This window comes from Salmo trutta, chromosome 29 (genome assembly GCF_901001165.1).
Source record: "Salmo trutta chromosome 29, fSalTru1.1, whole genome shotgun sequence".
Taxonomy (NCBI): domain Eukaryota; kingdom Metazoa; phylum Chordata; class Actinopteri; order Salmoniformes; family Salmonidae; genus Salmo; species Salmo trutta.
In genome coordinates, this window is record NC_042985.1 from 11,411,557 (window position 1) to 11,430,955 (window position 19,399).

The 19,399-nt window shown below is 42.0% G+C and overlaps 1 protein-coding gene across 5 annotated transcripts; it reads right to left on the minus strand.

Moving 5' to 3' along the window:
• Positions 1-3,600: 3,600 nt before the first annotated feature.
• On the minus strand, positions 3,601-19,368 carry LOC115166913 (protein regulator of cytokinesis 1-like). Of its 5 annotated transcripts, none has more exons than XM_029720837.1 (15): positions 19,121-19,367; positions 18,430-18,562; positions 15,306-15,428; positions 13,662-13,895; positions 13,008-13,178; positions 12,500-12,649; positions 11,907-12,054; positions 11,527-11,663; positions 7,467-7,562; positions 7,145-7,291; positions 6,776-6,886; positions 6,412-6,525; positions 5,039-5,150; positions 4,790-4,830; positions 3,601-4,162 (listed from the first exon to the last, which is right to left on the minus strand). In XM_029720837.1, exons 1-15 carry the CDS (start codon positions 19,129-19,131, stop codon positions 4,091-4,093), a joined length of 1,800 nt encoding a protein of 599 aa, XP_029576697.1. In that variant the 5' UTR covers positions 19,132-19,367; the 3' UTR covers positions 3,601-4,090. The 5 variants fall into 5 exon arrangements, with proteins under 5 accessions (XP_029576697.1, XP_029576695.1, XP_029576698.1 ...); XM_029720835.1 differs by having other exon boundaries at positions 4,962-5,150; XM_029720838.1 differs by lacking the exon at positions 6,412-6,525 and having other exon boundaries at positions 4,962-5,150; positions 19,121-19,368.
• Positions 19,369-19,399: the final 31 nt, after the last annotated feature.

Here is a 19,399-nt window from a genome sequence, read left to right on the forward strand (position 1 = left end):
TGGCTCGCCAGAGGTAGCCTGACTGCCATTAGGTACCGAGATGAGATCCTCAGACCCCTTGTGAGACCATATGCTGGTGCGGTTGGCCCTGGGTTCCTCCTAATGCAAGACAATGCTAGACCTCATGTGGCTGGAGTGTGTCAGCAGTTCCTGCAAGAGGAAGGCATTGATGCTATGGACTGGCCCACCCGTTCCAAAGACCTGAATCCAATTGAGCACATCTGGGACATCATGTCTCGCTCCATCCACCAACGCCACGTTGCACCACAGACTGTCCAGGAGTTGGCGGATGCTTTAGTCCAGGTCTGGGAGGAGGTCCCTCAGGAGACCATTCGCCACCTCATCAGGAGCATGCCCAGGCGTTGTAGGGAGGTCATACAGGCACGTGGAGGCCACACACACTACTGAGCCTCATTTTGACTTGTTTTAAGGACATTACATCAAAGTTGGATCAGCCTGTAGTGTGGTTTTCCACTTTAATTTTGAGTGTGACTCCAAATCCAGACCTCCGTGGGTTGATAAATTGGATTTCCATTGACTATTTTTGTGTGATTTTGTTGTCAGCACATTCAACTATGTAAAGAAAAAAGTATTTAATAAGATTATTTCTTTCATTCAGATCTAGGATGTGTTGTTTAAGTGTTCCCTTTATTTTTTTGAGCAGTATATATATATATATACATATATATATATATATATAAACGAAATTACAATGACAACAATTAACCTCAAGGCCAGCAGATGACGATGCAGCCAGCTATACACTTGTATCCCCCATGGACAGGTTTGTACATAAAATATTCTCCATTCACGCTGCAAGGGTGTCCATTTCCTCCTTAACTTGATTTATTGGCGATAATGCCGCAGGGGAAAAAAACAGGGAAAGTATGTGTACTTTATGAAACACAATTTTAAACCACCATGCTAGGGTGGCTAATGAGTGTTCACTGATGTTGGAAACTCTGAAATGTTCCACTTGCTAACCTAGGCGGAAGAATCGGATCCTGAGTTTCCCACTTCGGTTTGTAACATAATCAACCAATAGGAAGCTTTAAGCAAATAACTTTAATTTTAAGTCACAGATCCCGAGTTTCCGACATGACATGAACGCAGCATAACACCCAGGAACGCTAGTCCCAGATGTGCATATCGCCTTTAGCCATTTAGGCTGCAGCAGTCTGTTGTTTACCGCTGGCTGAAAAAGGGGATGCAATGTCAGGAAGTAGCATTAGCCACTCTAGCATGTTGGTGGAAAATGGTGTTTCATAAAGAATATTATGAAACACGCATATATAACATTTTCCATTCAGGCTGCAAAGGCGTCGATTTCCTCCTTAATTTGATTTAATGGTGAGAAGGTTTGATTTTTTAAATATATATAATATATATATATATATATATTTAAAAAATCAAACCTTCTCACCATTAAATCAAATTAAGGAGGAAATCGACGCCTTTGCAGCCTGAATGGAGAATTTCTTATGTATGAACCGGCCAGAGGTTTATAGCCAGCTGCAAACAATGCCTTTGGACATTAAAGAAGAAAAAACTTTTTTTTTTAAACATAAAACTCAATATCGCCATCTGCCGGCCTTTGTGCTAGAAAACAAAATGATTGATATGATCTACTGTTCGACATTGTATCTCAAAATTGCCAGGAGGAACATACAGACTGCAGGCATTCAAGTCAGTGAATGTTTGAAACTGAACTGAATTGTAAGTGTATCTACATAGTGACCTACAGTACCAGTCAAAAGTTTGGACACACCTACTCATTCAAGGGGTTTTCTATGGAATCATGTAGTAACCAAAAAAGTGTTAAACAAATCAAAATATATTTTAGATTTTTCAAAGTAGCCACCCTTTGCCTTAATGACAGCTTTGCACAATATTGGCATTCTCTCAACCAGATTTTTTTCTTCTTTTAAAACTTTATTTAATTAGGCAAGTCAGTTAAAAACAAAATCTTATTTACAATGACGGCCTGCCAAAAGGAAAAAGGCCTCCTGCGTGGATGGGGGCTGGGATTAAAAATATAATTTAATTAAATACAAATATAGGACAAAACACACATCACAACACTACATAAAGAGAGACCAAAGACGACAACATAGCATGGCAGCAACACATGAAAACACAGCATGGTAGCAACACAACATGACAACAACAGCTTCATTTCATTTCATTTAACAGGTGTGCCTTGTTAAAAGTTTGTGGAATTTCTTTCCTTCTTAATGCGTTTGAGCCAATCAGTTCTGTTGTGGCATGGTCGGGTTGGTATACAGAAGATGACCCTATTTGGTAAAAGATCAAGTCCATATTATGGCAAGAACAGCTCAAATAAGCAAAGTGAAACAACAGCCCATCATTACTTTAAAACATGAAGGTCAATCAATCCGGAAAATGTCAAGAACTTTTAAAGTTTCTTCAAGTGGAGTCTCAAAAACCATCAAGCGCTATGATGAAACTGGCACTCATGAGGACCCCACAGGAAAGGAAGACCCAGAGTTACCTCTGCTGCAGAGGATAAGTTCATTAGAGTTAGCCCCAGAAATTGCAGCTCAAATAAATGCTTCACAAAGTTCAAGTAACAGACACATCTAAACATCAACTGTTCAGAGACTGCGTGAATCAGGCCTTCATGGTCGAATTGCTGCAAAGAAACCACTAATAAAGGACACCAATAAGAAGAGACTTGCTTGGGCCAGGAAACACAAGCAATGGACATTAGACCGGTGGAAATGTGTCCTTTGATCTGATGAGTCCAAATTTGAGATTTTTGGTTCCAATCGAGTAGGTGTAGGTGAACGGATGATCTCCGCATGTGTGGTTCCCACCGTGAAGCATGGAGGAGGTGGTGTGATGTGCTTTGCTGGTGACACTGTCAGTGATTTATTTAGAATTCAAGGCCCACTTAACCAGCATGACTACCACAGCATTCTGCAGCAATACACCATCCCATCTGGTTTGCGCTTAGTGGGACGATCATTTGTTTTTCAACAGGACAATGATCCAACACACCTCCATGCTGTGTAAGGCCTATTTGACCAAGAAGGAGAGTGATGGAGTGCTGCATCAGATTTCTTCTTTTTTTTGTATTTAACAAGGCAAGTCAGTTAAGAACAAATTCTTATTTTCAATGACGGCCTACTCCGGCCAAACCCAGATGACCTGGTCTCCAATCACCCAACCTCAACCCAATTGAGGTGTTTGGGATGAGTTGGACCGCAGGGTGAAGGAAAAGCAGCAAACAAGTGCTCAGCGTACTGTGTGTTGGAACTCCTTCAAGATTGTTGGAAAAGCATTCCAGGTGAAGCTGGTTGAGAGAATGCCAAGAGTGTGCAGATCTGTCATCAAGGCAAAGGGTGGCTACTTTGAATAATCCAAAATATATTTTGATATGTTTAACAATTTTTTGATTACTACATGATTCCATGTGTTATTTCATAGTTAATGTCTTCACTTATTATACAATGTAGAAAATAGTAAAAATAAAGAAAAACCTTTGAATGAGTAGGCGTGTCAAAACGTTTGACGGGTACTGTACATGCATAGAAAATCAACAGTTGCGGGAAAAAAAGAGAGATGACGGCACATAACTCATGAGTGTAAAATAAATGATTTAATATACAATAGAAAACATGTGCAAAATATTCATGATCAGTATGCTGAGTATAATAAGATAGTGAAAGCCTGGCTTAAAGGAAAGAAAGAACACTGGCTACCCCCAAGCCTCTTTCACCAAAACCATCTGGAGCACGAGATTGCAGGCAATACTGTCTTCTCCATCTTACATACAAGGAACAGTCATCCGTGCTATTTTAGAGCTTTAAAAAAAATGGTTGTTACATTTCATAACATGACCTTTAAGGTTTTTTTATTTCGACAACAAACATACACACACACACACACACACACACACACACACACACACACACACACACACACACACACTATTACCTTAAATTTACTTAGAAATGCAGACAAAAAAAAAAGTATAGTGATCCACTTTAAAATGACAGCTGGTGGGGACTTGATGGGACACAAACACAGGATGTCATTCAACCAACTGCGTCATCTGGTGTCGGGGTCAAAGGTGAGCAATGGTGGAGTTCAGTATGTCTGGCTTGCTCTTGGTGTTAGTGGCCTTGGAGAGGTCTCGCTGTGGACAAAGGTACAGAGATAAGCATAGATATTCCCTTCCCACCCAACATTAACAGGCTAGTGTTCAGTTGGCACGAAACATTAAAAAATATTTACAAAACAGAGTATAATGGAGAGGTATGATCTAAATTAGAAAATGCAAATTTTCCTGAAAAATATTTTGCTACAGCATATCCTAATGAACATGACCAAGGTGCAGTGGTAACAAATTGAGTAGCGACAAATAGTATTGGACACTACCTCAGTTTTCATTTCACAGTAAATAAACACAAATCTCGAAAATATGCAATTCTGGTAATTGCACATTTCCCAAATACATTTTCATTTAAAAAGGCAGAAACAACCACAGTGACAGCCAGAGAAAGACTGAAGGGTATTAGGAGTGTGGTTGTAAAAAAGGTTACATCAGTAAATAGCAACACACAGCATAGCCTAAGAGCCCTCAGAGGGTTTAGAAGGACACACTAACAAGAGAGGGTACACTACTGTTATCTGTGAACATAATCAGGGATGAAGTATTTTAAGAATGTATCTTAGTGGTTAATGACATGCATATATTTGGATACAGGAAGAATTATTTGATGTGTATGGTTTTAGTTTAGGCAATTCACACATTCAAACAAACCTTGATTGAACCGATTCGATTACTGTGTTGATTAAGCCCGTCTAAAAACAGAATACATTTATCAATTAGCCACAATAATCCACTCAAACCCCCCCCCTCATGGCGAGACCGTGTGTTGCTGCATAGAATCAGTAAAATGTGGAAAATAAGACACAGAAAAAACACAAATTACCGCAAACTCGGAATAAGTGCTGGCGACAGAGTTAATGCTGAAGTTATGCTGCGGACTAGCCAGGGTTTTAAACCCACCGCTCTGAAGAGGGACTCCAAGTCCAGTCACCAGGCCCATGTTCTCCTTGTTGCGCTCCTGCAGTCCCGCAAGAGGGGTCTTACTGCGACCCGGGGTCCGTACCGATGGGACCTGGATGAGGAGAACACAGAGAAAAGATGGATGAGGAGAAAAAGAAGCCTGGAATCCAAACTGATATATTCCATTTCCCCATCACTTCAACAATGGTGAAACAGAGCATCAGTTTGTATTCCAAGCTTGGGAACAGAAAACGCAACAGATGGTTTGCTTTGAGTGAATGTCAGGGTTTGGCCAAAGAATGTTACCCATACCAAATGACTGGTCTAAATTGAGAAAAGTAATTCAATAGCGTCTAAGTATACTGAACAAAAATATAAACGCAACATGTGAAGTTTTGGTCCCATGTTTCATGAGCTGAAATAAAAGATCCCAGAAATTGTCCATATGCACAAAAAGCTTATTTCTCTCAAAAAACTGTCACACAACACAATGCCACAGATGTCTCATGTTTTGAGGGAGCGTGAAATAGTCACCCTGACTGCAGGAATGTCCACCAGAGCTGTTGCCAGAGAATTGAATGTTAATTTCTCTACCATTAGCTGCTTCCAACGTCGTTTAGAGAATTTGGCAATATGTCCAACTGGCCTCACAACCGCAGACCATGTGTAACCACGCCAGCCCAGGACCTCCACATCCAGATTTTTCACAGGGTCTTGACCGGACTGCAGTTCAGCATCGAAACTGACTTCATTGGACAAATGCTCACATTCTATGGCCACTGGCACGTTGGAGAAGTGTGCTCTTCACGGATGAATCCTGGTTTCAACTGTACCGGGTAGATGGCAGGCAGTGTGTGTGTGTATGGCGTCGTGTGGGTGAGTGGATTTCTGATGTCAATGTTGTGATCAGAGTGCCCCATGGTGGAGGTGGGGTTATGGTAATGGCAGGCATAAGCTACAGACCATGAACACAATTGCATTTTATCGATGGCAATTTGAATGCAGAGATACCGTGACGATTGTTGTGCCATTCAGCAAGATAACGTTGCAAGAATCGGTACACAATTCATAAAAGCTGAAAATGTCCCAGTTCTTCCATGGACTGCATATTTACCAGACATGTCACCCATTGAGCAAGTTTGGGATGCTCTGGATCGACGTGTACAACAGCGTGTTTTTCTAGGGTGTCTGTGACCAACAGATGCATATCTGTATCGCCAGTCATGTGAAATCCATAGACTACTGCCTAATTCATTTATTTCAATTGACTGATTTCCTTATATGAACTGTAACTCTGTCAAATCTTTGAAATTGTTGCATTTCTATATATTTTTTCAGTGTAGTTAGTTGTTGTGCAAACATGCTGCATTGACCTTGTTGACTGACAGAGCGGGGCGGGAGGGTGAGTGGCAGACAGTTCCGCCATAGGCTGAGCGCACGGTGCTGTTAGAGTTGGCACTAGAGAGGCTGGAGGTGGTGCCATTGAACTGGAGAGAACACACAGACAGAGTTAGTTAGTGATGCCAAAAGCTCACGTTATTAATGCGCAGCTCATTAAAACACAAGCCAGTGATTGTTAGCCTGGGTGTCCAGTCTTGTTTCTGCTTTAGCCACCTTTGTTATAAAAACATAGGCAGTCCAGAAACAGACTGGATACCCAGGCTAAGATTGGGCCATGCAATTGTTCCATGAGTATGAAGGCTAGAAAGAGCAGCAGCAAAGTTACTGGAGTGGTACCTTTCGTGTTTTGCTGGGGGTAGTTGTGCCAAGGAATCTCCTTTTGGTAGGCGTCCGGACAGCTGTCCCATACAGCATATCCACCTCAATCTGCTTGCTCTTTTTCAGTTGCTGTTACAATAAAATATAGATCAAAGTATTGTAACAAAGTAAGCTTTTAGCTACACAGACCTAACCCTAACTTGAGTGTGTAACAAATGATGATAGGTCCGGTTTCCCAGATCCAAATGAAACCTAATCCTGGACTGAAAAACACTTTGGTCATGCTTCTTAGTCCAGGACTAGGTTTGATCTAGGTCCAGGAAAGAGGACCAATACTGTATCTCTCAAGTTAGGATTCTGCCCTCAAATGAGTTGCCATGTCTTTACCCTCTCCAGTTTCTCATTCTCTTTCTTGATGCGGTACAGCTCCCACTGCTCCTCTACAAACTGCAGGAACTTCTGTCCATTCACCAGGAACTCCCTGGCCTGATCCTGCTCCCACACATCAATCTGAGCCTTCAGCTTCTTCTCAAGCTGGACAAACAAAACAAACATATAGCCAAGTGTTTTACAGTATAGTATGTGTTTATATAGCATTATGTACAGCTGGTAAAAAAAAAAAAACTCAGAGCCTTGTCATGTTTGTATGTACAGTAGCTACCCCCCTAACAAGGGAACAATACAGACTGTCTTTTTCAAAAGGATTTACCCTGGGAAGGCTTTTGTGGAGCTCTGCTTTCTGTTTCTCCTCTTTGAGCAGATTCCCTCCTCTGTTGGTGAACCTGGAGGGGTCTGTGGCTTTTTCCTGTGGGGATAAAAAGGTCATGCCAAGGGTTAAAACCCACTAAGGTCGATGTCTGCGTACGTTTGCCCACTGACAAAGAAATGATCAGTCTAATTTTACTGGTAGGTTGATTTGAACAGTGAGAGACAGAATAACAACAAAAAAATCCAGAAAAACGAATGTAAAACACGTTAGAAATTGATTTGCATTTTAATGAGGGAAATAAGTATTTGACCCCTCTGCAAAACATGACTTAGTACTTGGTGGCATAACCCTTTTTGGCAATCACAGAGGTCAGATGTTTCTTGTAGTTGGCCACCAGGTTTGCACACATCTCAGGAGGGATTTTGTCCCACTCCTCTTTACAGATCTTCTCCAAGTCATTAAGGTTTTGAGGCTGATGTTTGGCAACTCGAACCTTCAGCTCCCTCCTCAGATTTTTTATGGGATTAAGGTCTTTAGACTGGCTAGGCCACTCCAGGACGTTAATGTGCTTCTTCTTGAGCCACTCTTTTGTTGCCTTGGCCGTGTGTTTTGGGTCATTGTCATGCTGGAATACCCATCCACGACCCATTTTCAATGCCCTGGCTGAGGGAAGGAGGTTCTCACCCAAGATTTGACAGTACATGGCCCCGTCCATCGTCCCTTTGATGCGGTGAAGCTGTCCTGTCCCCTTAGCAGAAAAACACCCCCAAAGCATAAGGTTTCCACCTCCATGTTTGACGGTGGAGATGGTGTTCTTGGGGTCATAGGCAGCATTCCTCCTCCTCCAAACACGACGAGTTGAGTTGATGCCAAAGAGCTCCACTTTGGTCTCATCTGACCACAACACTTTCACCCAGTTGTCCTCTGAATCATTCAGATGTTCATTGGCAAACTTCAGACGGGCATGTATATGTGCTTTCTTGAGCAGGGGGTCCTTGCAGGCACTGCAGGATTTCAGTCCTTCACGGCGTAGTGTGTTACCAATTGTTTTCTTGGTGACTATGGTCCCAGCTGCCTTGAGATCATTGACAAGATCCTCCCGTGTAGTTCTGGGCTGATTCCTCACCGTTCTCATGATCATTGCAACTCCGAGGCGAGATCTTGCATGGAGCCCCAGGCCGAGGGAGATTGACAGTTCTTTTGTGTTTCTTCCATTTGCGAATAATCGCACCAACTGTTGTCACCTTCTCACCAAGCTGCTTGGCGATGGTCTTGTAGCCCATTCCAGCCTTGTGTAGGTCTACAATCTTGTCCCTGACATCCTTGGAGAGCTCTTTGGTCTTGGCCATGGTGGAGAGTTTGGAATCTGATTGATTGATTGCTTCTGTGGACAGGTGTCTTTTATACAGGTAACAAGCTGAGATTAGGAGCACTCCCTTTAAGAGTGTGCTCCTAATCTCAGCTCGTTACCTGTATAAAAAGACACCTGGGAGCCAGAAATCTTTCTGATTGAGAGGGGGTCAAATACTTATTTCCCTCATTAAAATGCAAATCAATTTATACAATTTGACATGCGGTTTTCTGGATTTGTTGTTGTTGTTATTCTGTCTCTCACTGTTCAAATAAACCTACCATTAAAATTATAGACTGATCATTTCTTTGTCAGTGGGCAAACATACAGCAGGGGATCAAATACTTTTCCCCCTCACTGTAACACTTCCGCATTTGGGGTGAAAGGTGACAGAGCGGTGTTTGTCAGACCATGAGACATATCGAAAATTGGCCTTTGCACAAAATCATCTTTTGCCTACAAACTATCATGACCCCTCTTGGAAACATTTTGCTCCATGACCCCCACAAGCGTCTTGGGACTCGTCTGAAGTCGGTACAGACGATCTGCCAACTTCTGTCTATAACGTCCGAACAGTTTGGGCTACACACTAATACCCCTGTATAAAGGTGAGATTCTCAAAAACAAGTACGTCGGTTGTTTTGCTCTAGGACACCCACAGGCCTCACAAGACTCGTCTGAATGTCCCTTGGTACCGGTTGAATTTTTTTTAATGAAAGTAGAGTACCAGTCAAAAGTTTGGACACACCTACTCATTCTTTTCTTTATTTTTACCATTTTCTACATTGTAGAATAATAGTGAAGCTATCAAAACTATGAAATAACACATATGGAATCATGTAGTAAAAAATAAATAAATAAAAGTGTTAAATGTATTTTACATTTGAGATTCTTCAAAGTAGCCACCCTTTGCCTTGATGACAGCTTTGCACACTCTTGGTATTCTCTCAACCAGCTTCATGAGGTAGTCACCTGGAATTCATTTCAATTAACAGGTGTGACTTGTTAAACGTTCATAAATTTGAGCCAATCAGTTGTGTTGTGACAAGGTAAGGGTGGTATACACAGGATAGCCCTATTTGGTAAAAGACCAAGTCCATATTATGGCAACAATAGCTAAAATAAGCAAAGTTAAACAACAGTCCATCATTACTTTAAGACCTGAAGGTCAGTCAATGCGGAAAATTTCAATAACTTTTAAAGTTTCTTCAAGTGCTGTCGCAACAACCATCAAGCGCTATGATGAAACTGGCTCTAATGAGGACTTCCACAGGGAAGGAAGACCCAGAGTTAAATTCATTGGAGTTAACTGCACCTCAGATTGCAGCCCAAATAAATGCTTCATAGAGTTCAAGTAACAGACACATCTCAACATCAACTGTTCACAGGAGACTGCGTGAATCAGGCCGTCATGGCCAAATTGCTGCAAAGAAACCACTACTAAAGGACACTGATAACAAGAAGAGACTTGCTTGGGCCAAGAAACACGAGCAGTTGGACATTAGACCGGTGGAACTCTGTCCTTTGGTCTGATGAGTCCAGATTTGAGATTTTTGGTTCCAACCGCCGTGTCTTTGTGAGACACAGAGTAGGTGAACGGATGATCTCCGCATGTGTGGTTCCCACCGTGAAGCATGGAGGAGGTGGTGTGATGGTGCTTTGCTGGTGACGTTGTCAGTAATTTATTTAGAATTCAAGGAACACTTAACCATCATGGCTACCACAGCATTCTGCAGCGATACGCCATCCCATCTGGTACACGCTTAGTGGGAATATCATGTTTTTCAACAGGACAATGACCCAACACACCTCCAGATTGTGAGGGCTATTTGACCAAGGAGAGTGATTCAGTGCTGCATCAGATGACCTGGCCTCCACAATCACCCGTTCTCAACCCAATTGAGATGGTTTGGGATGAGTTGGACCGGAGAGTGAAGGAAAAGCAGACAACATGTGCTCAGCATATCTGGGAACTCCTTCAAGACTGTTGGAAAAGCATTCCTCGTGAAGATGGTTGAGAGAATGCCAAGAGTGTGCAAAGCAGTCATCAAGGCAAAGGGTGGCTACTTTGAAGAATCTCAAATATATTTTTGTTTAACACTGTTTTGGTTACCACACAATTCCATGTGTTACTTCATAGTTATAGTTATATATATATATATTACACACACGGAAGAAAATATATATTATAATAATAACAACAAATGTTTCCTGACCTTTCTTATATCTCTTACACTTCAGAACAACCTACTTCAGATTTTTTGGGGGGAAGTAGCTCTTGTTCTATGTAGCGAATTTGTTATTTAATGCGTTTGTATGGGCTAATAGCAGTAAGGCTCCCCCAAAAATTATCAAGTAATTTGTACAAATATTTTTTTATAATTCAAAATTAAAATGTTGTTATTTAACTTCAAAATTGTTTGGATGAAACAGCCTAGGTAATTCAAAAATAAGCAATAAACGTTTTCTTAAAGTGAACTATCCCTTTAAAGCCCATTTATTAATAAAAAGATGATTGCACTTGTCTTTTCCTACTAGCACCAACTTTGATGATAACGTCTTTATTGACAAAAATGTACGAACTACAACTGTGATATGTGGTTGTCTCACCTAGCTATTTTAAGATGAATGCACTAACTGCAAGTCGCTCTGGATAAGAGCGTCTGCTAAATGACTAAAATGTTTCCACGGTGCTTCTCCACTGCTAACCTCTAGTTCCAGGAAGAGTCTCCAGCTCTCCTCCCAGCGGTGAACCCCCTCAAACAGCTCCTTGTGTTCTTCATAGTGCTGCTTCAGCCTCAGGATCTCAGCTTCGTGCAGCCCCAACAGCTCCTCTGTAAAATCATCTGAAGGAGGGAAAAACAAATCATGAAATGTATTATTAAAACCAGTAAGTCACATTGAAAAAAAAAAGAGTGCCTTTTCAAAAGGGAAAACTAAATGTATGTGATGCACCGGGTATGTGATTAATAAGTTAACAATCATAAAACACATTGTTCACTAGAAAGACTTCTCTGAGTCTTCATTCATTGATTGGTCTACAAAAGCTTGTGCTTTACCTGTAATCCAAACCCTAAAACCCAACTTACTGCTAAAATAGGGCACAAAGGCCTGTTGCTGATCACTGCTGAAGAAGCATTTCTCCCAGAGCACTGCGATCTCTGAGCGGATGGCTTCAGTAACGTTTCGCATGTTCAGTCGTTTGAGCTCCATCAGTCGCCTGCCCTCTGCCTCTAACTGAGGTGCGAAAAAGAAGAGAGAACAATTTGGTTCTTTGATTCTAACATTTTCTTGATTAATAGACAGACCTTGTTTAGAAACAGCTTTAGAATGCAGGTAGACTACTGGAGACAATGGTGACAAGCCAGGGAACAAACCAAAGGGGTATACATACTACAAAGCAGGATCAATTAGATAACTTTTTTTTTAAAAACACCATAAACAACTATTGACTTTCTGGTTCATTAAGAAAGCTAAACTTAGATATGTGTTTTAAGTTGTTGAGTCAATTAAAGTCATTTCAAGCTTACATCTTTAAAAAATAAATAAAAACTGTTATTTCAGAATATTTAGGCAAGTAAGGGGCATGGTCAACATTTGCTCATTGGGCTTTGGTCAAAATAAGTGCACTAGAAAGGGATTAGGGTGCCATTTGGGACATATGCTAAGAGTGTTCACTGACAGCATCCAGGTTCTTCTTCTTGGAGGCGACCATGTGCTCTGAGAAGAGCTCCCTCTCCTCCTGGGGCACCTGCAGTCTGTCCCACAGCTCCTGGATCTTCTCCCTGTGAGCCTCACACACCGCCTGGTTCTCTGCCTTCCTCTCCTCTAGCTAGACAGGACAACATAGACACGGGACGGTCAGTAAAGGAGCACTATGGAAATGGGCACGTTCCAGGAAGTCTGTATTGTCTTTACATGGGGCGCGACTGCAATAAAGACCTGGAACACGGCCAATGACAGATATTAGCAACAAAATGCAAATGAAGATATTTACATGATCTACAGTGAAGTGATAATGAACCGATACAGTAATGTAGAAATGTAATGCGTGTAGGTCGACTGGTTTTCTACTGTATTGTGGTGGTGAACAGATCAACTTTGTTCATTCTGCACAGACATTGCAAAGTATCGCTCAAACTAAAGCATTCACTATCATCTCAAACATATTGGATTAGTTCCATTCTCACTTGGCCGAGGAGGAGTTTGAGTGAAGCGATGTTGTCTTTGGACAGGCAGAAGGCCTCCTGGTCCTCGCAGACGATGTCCTTCTCGAAGCTGGTCTCTGGCAGCTGGTCCAGGTCGTCCATGCACAGGATGATCTGCCTCTTGATGCCCACAAATTCAGCGTGCCGCCGCTCCTGGCCACAGACAGAGAGACACGCCGTTAGGGATCTCCTCAAATGTGTATATTAGTTTACATCACTGTTTTCCCCCAATATTATTTTCTCTAGGTGAGATGCAGAATCAATGGCCAACCTTTTTTGGCTTTACTACAACCAATTCAACTAATCATGACTCTAGATTAAAGACAGAGAGTAGTTGAATCAGCAAATAAGTGCCGGGCTGAAACAAAATGGCAGAACAAGCAGCAGCTCTCCAGGAGCAGGGTTGAAGTACGCACCATCATTCACATCTACGTTCAAATAACATGTTGTTTTCTTTCAAATCCTTTGAGTATTTGATTGAGCCTGCGTGATGTATCACATGGGGTTTGCTCCTTTGCGCAATACAACTAATGGAATAGTCCCAATCAAGTGCAGCTACATTCTATTTTTTTTTTTTTAACAAATACTACTGGTATGTGAATCCAGGATCTGCTTTTATTACAAATCCCTATCCACCTTCTCTGTGGTCTGGCTGGTGATGTGCTGGCGGAAGCCGTCCAGCTGCTCCAGGGAGGGCACGGCGTTAGGGTCGAGGGCATAGGGGTCCGAACACAGAGTGTCACACAGGTCCTGGTCGCGCTCCGTCAAGGCCTTGAGCTGCTGCATCCTCTGGGTCCGCTCCTTCACCAACACCTCCACCTGGGTCCGGATCTCCTTCTCCTGCTGCAGCATGGTGACGCCCCGCTCCTCCTGATGAGAGAAAAGGTATTGGGTGAAGTTGCCCCTAGACCAGAGGTCGACCGATTAATCGGAATGGCTGATTAATTAGGGCCGATTTCAAGAATTCATAACAATTGGTATTTTTGGACACCGATTTGCCAATTTAAAAAAAAAAAGCCTATCAACTCCCGAGATTAGGCTGGTGTAACCGATGTGAAATGGCTAGCTAGTTAGCCGGGTGCGCGCTAATAGCGTTTCAAACGTCCCTCTCTCTGAGACTTGGAGTAGTTGTTCCCCTTGCTCTGCATGGGTAACGCTGCTTCGAGGGTGGCTGTTGTCGATGTGTTCCTGGTTGGGGCCCAGGTAGGAGCGAGGAGAGGGACGGAAGCTATACTGTTACACTGGCAATACTAAAGTGCCTATAAGAACATCCAATAGTCAAAGGTATATGAAATACAAATCGTATAGAGAGAAATAGTCCTATAATTGCTATAATAACTACAACCTAAAACTTCTTACCTGGGAATATTGAAGACTCATGTTAAAAGGAACCACCAGCTTTCATATGTTCTCATGTTCTGAGCAAGGAACTTAAATGTTAGCTTTTTTTACATGGCACATATTGCACTTTCACTTTCTCCTCCAACACTTTGTTTTTGCATTATTTAATTAAACCAAATTGAACATGTTTCATAATTTTTTTGAGGCTAAATTGATTTTATTGATGTATTATATTAAGTTAAAATAAGTGTTCATTCAGTATTGTTGTAATTGTCATTATTACAAATAAATAAAATAATAATAAAATAATTTAAAAAAATGATCAGCCGATTAATCGGTGTCAGCTTTTTTGGGGTCCTCCAATAATCGATATCGGCGTTGAAAAATCATAATCGGTCGACCTCTACCCTAGACACTGCATTTTCCACACTAATGGTTAAGGTGAGGATTGAGGAGGGGAAACTGATCCCAGATCTGTACCCAGGGAAGGCACCAGGGTTGGGGTTAATGCCATTTACATTTTGAGTATTCAGGAAGTAAACTGAAAAGAAAATCAGTTTACTTCCTGAATTGGCCCAACCCTGGAAGACTCAGGCAGAATATTTATCCAAAGAAATGTTCAAATTCGAAAATGGACTTATCTAAACAGTCTGGAATGGCCTCATTCCCTTCTTTTCCATAACAGCCCAATTTTTTTCTCCTCCATCCACTCATCTTCAAGAAACGGAAAGCAATAAATCCATAAATCATCATAGTAAGCGTACATGCTTTATCCTAGAAATATAATTACTGGAAAGGACAAAGCCAATCAGACCATGGCAATTCGAGTGGGACATTGATTTGAATTCCTATCCACCAGTTATTATATTTCTATGCGTTATGTAATTTGCATAGTAGTATAACTTTGCAGACCTTGTTAGAAACTGTTAGGATGCTTACCTCAAATGGGGGTAGCTGCAGTTCCAAGCACAGCGTATCCAGTTGTTCGCGACAGGCTTCGATGCTGCTCAACAGTCTGGTCCTAAGAGACTCCTCCTCTGTTATCATCATGTCTAACAAACCCTGTGAGAGATGTGCAGAAATGACTAGTCAGTCCACACATTTATTCATTTAATTTTTTATTTCACTTTTATTTAACCAGGTAGGCAAGTTGAGAAAAAGTTCTCATTTACAATTGCGACCTGGCCAAGATAAAGCAAAGCAGTTTGACACATACTCCATGTGTAACTCTGTTGTTGTAAAACAAACATACAGTAGAAAAATAAGTCTATATACAATGTGAGCAAATGAGGTGAGATAAGTGAGGTAAAGGCGAAAAAAGGCCATGGTGGCAAAGTAAATACAATATAGCAAGTAAAACACTGGAATGGTAGATTTGCAGTGGAAGAAAGTGCAAAGTAGAAATAGAAATAATGGGGTGCAAAGGAGCTAAATAAATAAATACAGTAGGTGATAGAAATTCTTCTATGTTTAAAGATAATGATTAAATAATTCTACCCTGAAACCTAATTATTACTGATATGGTTTAAGTAGCCTGTATAATGAGTAACTAAAATGTTCAGCATAAATCTAACTAGGTTGGACTGGGGAAGAGAGGAATGTTGGTGTGTGTGTTTAAGTAAACACCAAGAACCGTTAAACTGTGGTTGACCTGCCCTAGCTTGAACTCTGAGGGTTCCCTAATCTCAGAGGAATGAAACTGTCGGCTGGATAATGATCTACAGTGTTGAGAGTTCTGGGGAAGAAGATAACTAACTCTCCTTAATGTTCGTGTGTATGTGTGTGCGTAAATAAGGAGCCTGGTATATAATAGATATTTTTGTACAATGGACTTCAGAGCGTTCTCGTGAATAAACATTTTTGACTATTGTAAGCTGGGAATTCTGTCTCTTTTATTTAAACCAGAACTTTACGAACTCTGAGTTGCAGACTGAGTATTTTAATTGAAGTTCAGTTTATGAATATTGAACGTAATTATCTTAACAGTAGGGGAAGAGGTAGTTGTTTGGGCTAAATTATAGATGGCCTATGTACAGGTGCAGTAATCTGTGAGCTGCTCTGACAGCTGGTGCTTAAAGCTAGTGAGGGAGATAAGTGTTTCCAGTTTCAGAGATTTCTGCAGTTCGTTCCAGTCATTGGCAGCAGAGAACTGGAAGGAGAGGCGGCCGATGGAAGAATTGGCTTTGGGGGTGACCAGTGAGATATACCTGCTGGAGCGCGTGCTACAGGTGGGTGCTGCTATTGTGACCAGCAAGCTGAGATAAGGGGGGACTTTACCTAGCAGGGTCTTGTAGATGACCTGTAGCCAGTGGGTTTGGCGACGAGTATGAAGCGAGGGCCAGCCAACGAGAGCGTACAGGTCGCAGTGGTGGGTAGTATATGGGGCTTTGGTGACAAAACAGATGGCACTGTGATAGACTGCATCCAATTTATTGAGTAGGGTATTGGAGGCTATTTTGTAAATGACGTCGCCGAAGTCGAGGATCAGTAGGATGGTCAGTTTTACGAGGGCATGTTTGGCAGCATGAGTGAAGGATGCTTTGTTGCGAAATAGGAAGCCAATTCAAGATTTAACTTTGGATTGGAGATGTTTGATGTGAGTCTGGAAGGAGAGTTTACAGTCTAACCAGACACCTAGGTATTTGTAGTTGTCCACATATTCTAAGTCAGAACTTGTATTTAAGAGCAGTTGGAGGCCACGGAAGGAGAGTTGTATGGCATTGAAGCTCATCTGGAGGGTTGTTAACACAGTGTCCAAAGAAGGGCCAGAAGTATACAGAATGGTGTCGTCTGCGTAGAGGTGGATCAGAGACTCACCAGCAGCAAAAGCGACATCATTGATGTATACAGAGAAGAGAGTCGGCCCGAGAATTGAACCCTGTGGCACCCCCATAGAGACTGCCAGAGGTCCGGACAACAGGCCCTCCGATTTGACACACTGAACTCTATCAGAGAAGTAGTTGGTGAACCAGGCGAGGCAATCATTTGAGAAACCAAGACTATTGAGTCTGCTGATGAGGATGTGGTGATTGACAGAGTTGAAAGCCTTGGCCAGGTCAATGAATATGGCTGCACAGTATTGTTTCTTGTCGATGGCAGTTAAGATATCGTTTAGGACCTTGAGCGTGGCTGAGGTGCACCCATGACCAGCTCTGAAACCAGATTACATAGCGGAGAAGGTGTGGTGGGATTCAAAATGGTCGGTAATCTGTTTGTTGACTTTCGAAGACCTTAGAAAGGCAGGGTAGAATAGATATGTCTGTAGCAGTTTGGGTCAAGTGTCCCCCCCTTTGAAGAGGGGGATGACCGCAGCTGCTTTCAATCTTTGGGAATCTCAGACGACACGAAAGAGAGCTTGAACAGGCTAGTAATAGGGGTTGCAACAATTTCGGCAGATCATTTTAGAAAGAAAGGGTCCAGATTGTCTAGCCCGGCTGATTTGTAGGGGTCCAGATTTTGCAGCTCTTTCAGAACATTAGCTGACTGGATTTGGGAGAAGGAGAAATGGGGAAGGCTTAGGCGAGTTGCTGTGGGGGGTGCAGTGCTGTTGACCGGGGTAGGGGTAGCCAGGTGGAAAGCATGGCCAGCCGTAGAAAAATGCTTATTGAAATTCTCAATTATAGTGGATTGATCAGTGGTGACAGAGTTTCCTATCTTCAGTGCAGTGGGCAGCTGGGAGGAGGTGCTCTTATTCTCCATGGACTTTACAGTGTCCCAGAACTTTTTTGAGTTTGTGTTGCAGGAAGCAAATTTCTGCTTGAAAAAGCTAGCCTTGGCTTTTCTAACTGCCTGTGTATATTGGTTTCTAACTTCCCTGGGAAGGAATACATACTTGTGAATTAACTACATCTAGAAATCTCACATTTAGCAGACTAAATAGATAGGCTTCATCACACATATGCCCTAGCAACACACCCCTCAAAAGTAGGTTAGCTAGCTACTGTACTAGAGCTAGCTAGTTAACTAGCTACAGCAGGTGCACAGACAGGTGTCACGGCTTTGAGAATGTTGTTTCTTGGAGAATAATTACACTATGCTTGAGTGTCAATTTGTTCTGACTCACCTTGATGTGATTCTTGACCACATTGGTTCTCTGTAGTCTCTGGTCTTCTGGTATTCCTATCTCTTCCCAGATGTCCTTCAGGTGGCAGAGAGCTTTATTCAGGCAAGCCACAGACTCGGCTGCGAGCACCTCACTGGAATGGGCCGGGGACATATATAAAAAGGTTTAATTTTTGGACTGGCATGACTAGTTAAAGTTACTTGATTTTGCTGGACTGCTGCAAGTTGCAACGACAAGGGGCAGCACTGCAGCAGTAACGTTAGTGTCAATGTCGTCCTGCTATTGTAATTTATCAGTCTTTGAATTGATAGCACACAGCAGTCCATCCTTCATACAGCTTTGCAGACACACCCAGTCGTTAACTGTTAACGTTACAGTATAGTACAATCAAATGTTATATCTGTGGTATTACAGACAGTAACGTAAGCTAACGTGCTCGCAGCCGAGTCTGAATGACTAACGTTAGTCATTCCTGGCAAATTGATATCTAACGTTTGCTAAAATGTTGATTTAGCTAGCAAACACATAATCTTCAGTAATCTTGCAGTTTTATTTCTAGATAGGTAACTAGTTGTAGCTAGGTATAACGTTAGTCACAAAACACTGCTGCTGTTAAGTTAGCTAACAGCTAGCTTGACATTGCAATTCTGCATGCCAAATGCAATACTTTTTACAAATACAATTCACTTACCTCTTCCTCATCGTGAAGTCCCAGTAATTAAGTCAGTTGTGTTGTAGCTTGCAGCAAAACTTCTCATAAATCCTCAGATCTCTGTCCTTCAGCTTTGCCTGTGTCAAGACGTTTCTGTCAGATTCAAAAATATGCATCAAATTGCGGTCTTGTTTCTCATTGGTTGAAGATGACCATTATGTCATCGTCTGGACATGGTGGTACCATATGCGCATGCGCAAGGGCGTGGACTTAAGAAAACGACCAGTTATTACCAGTAAAGTGACAGACATGCTTTCA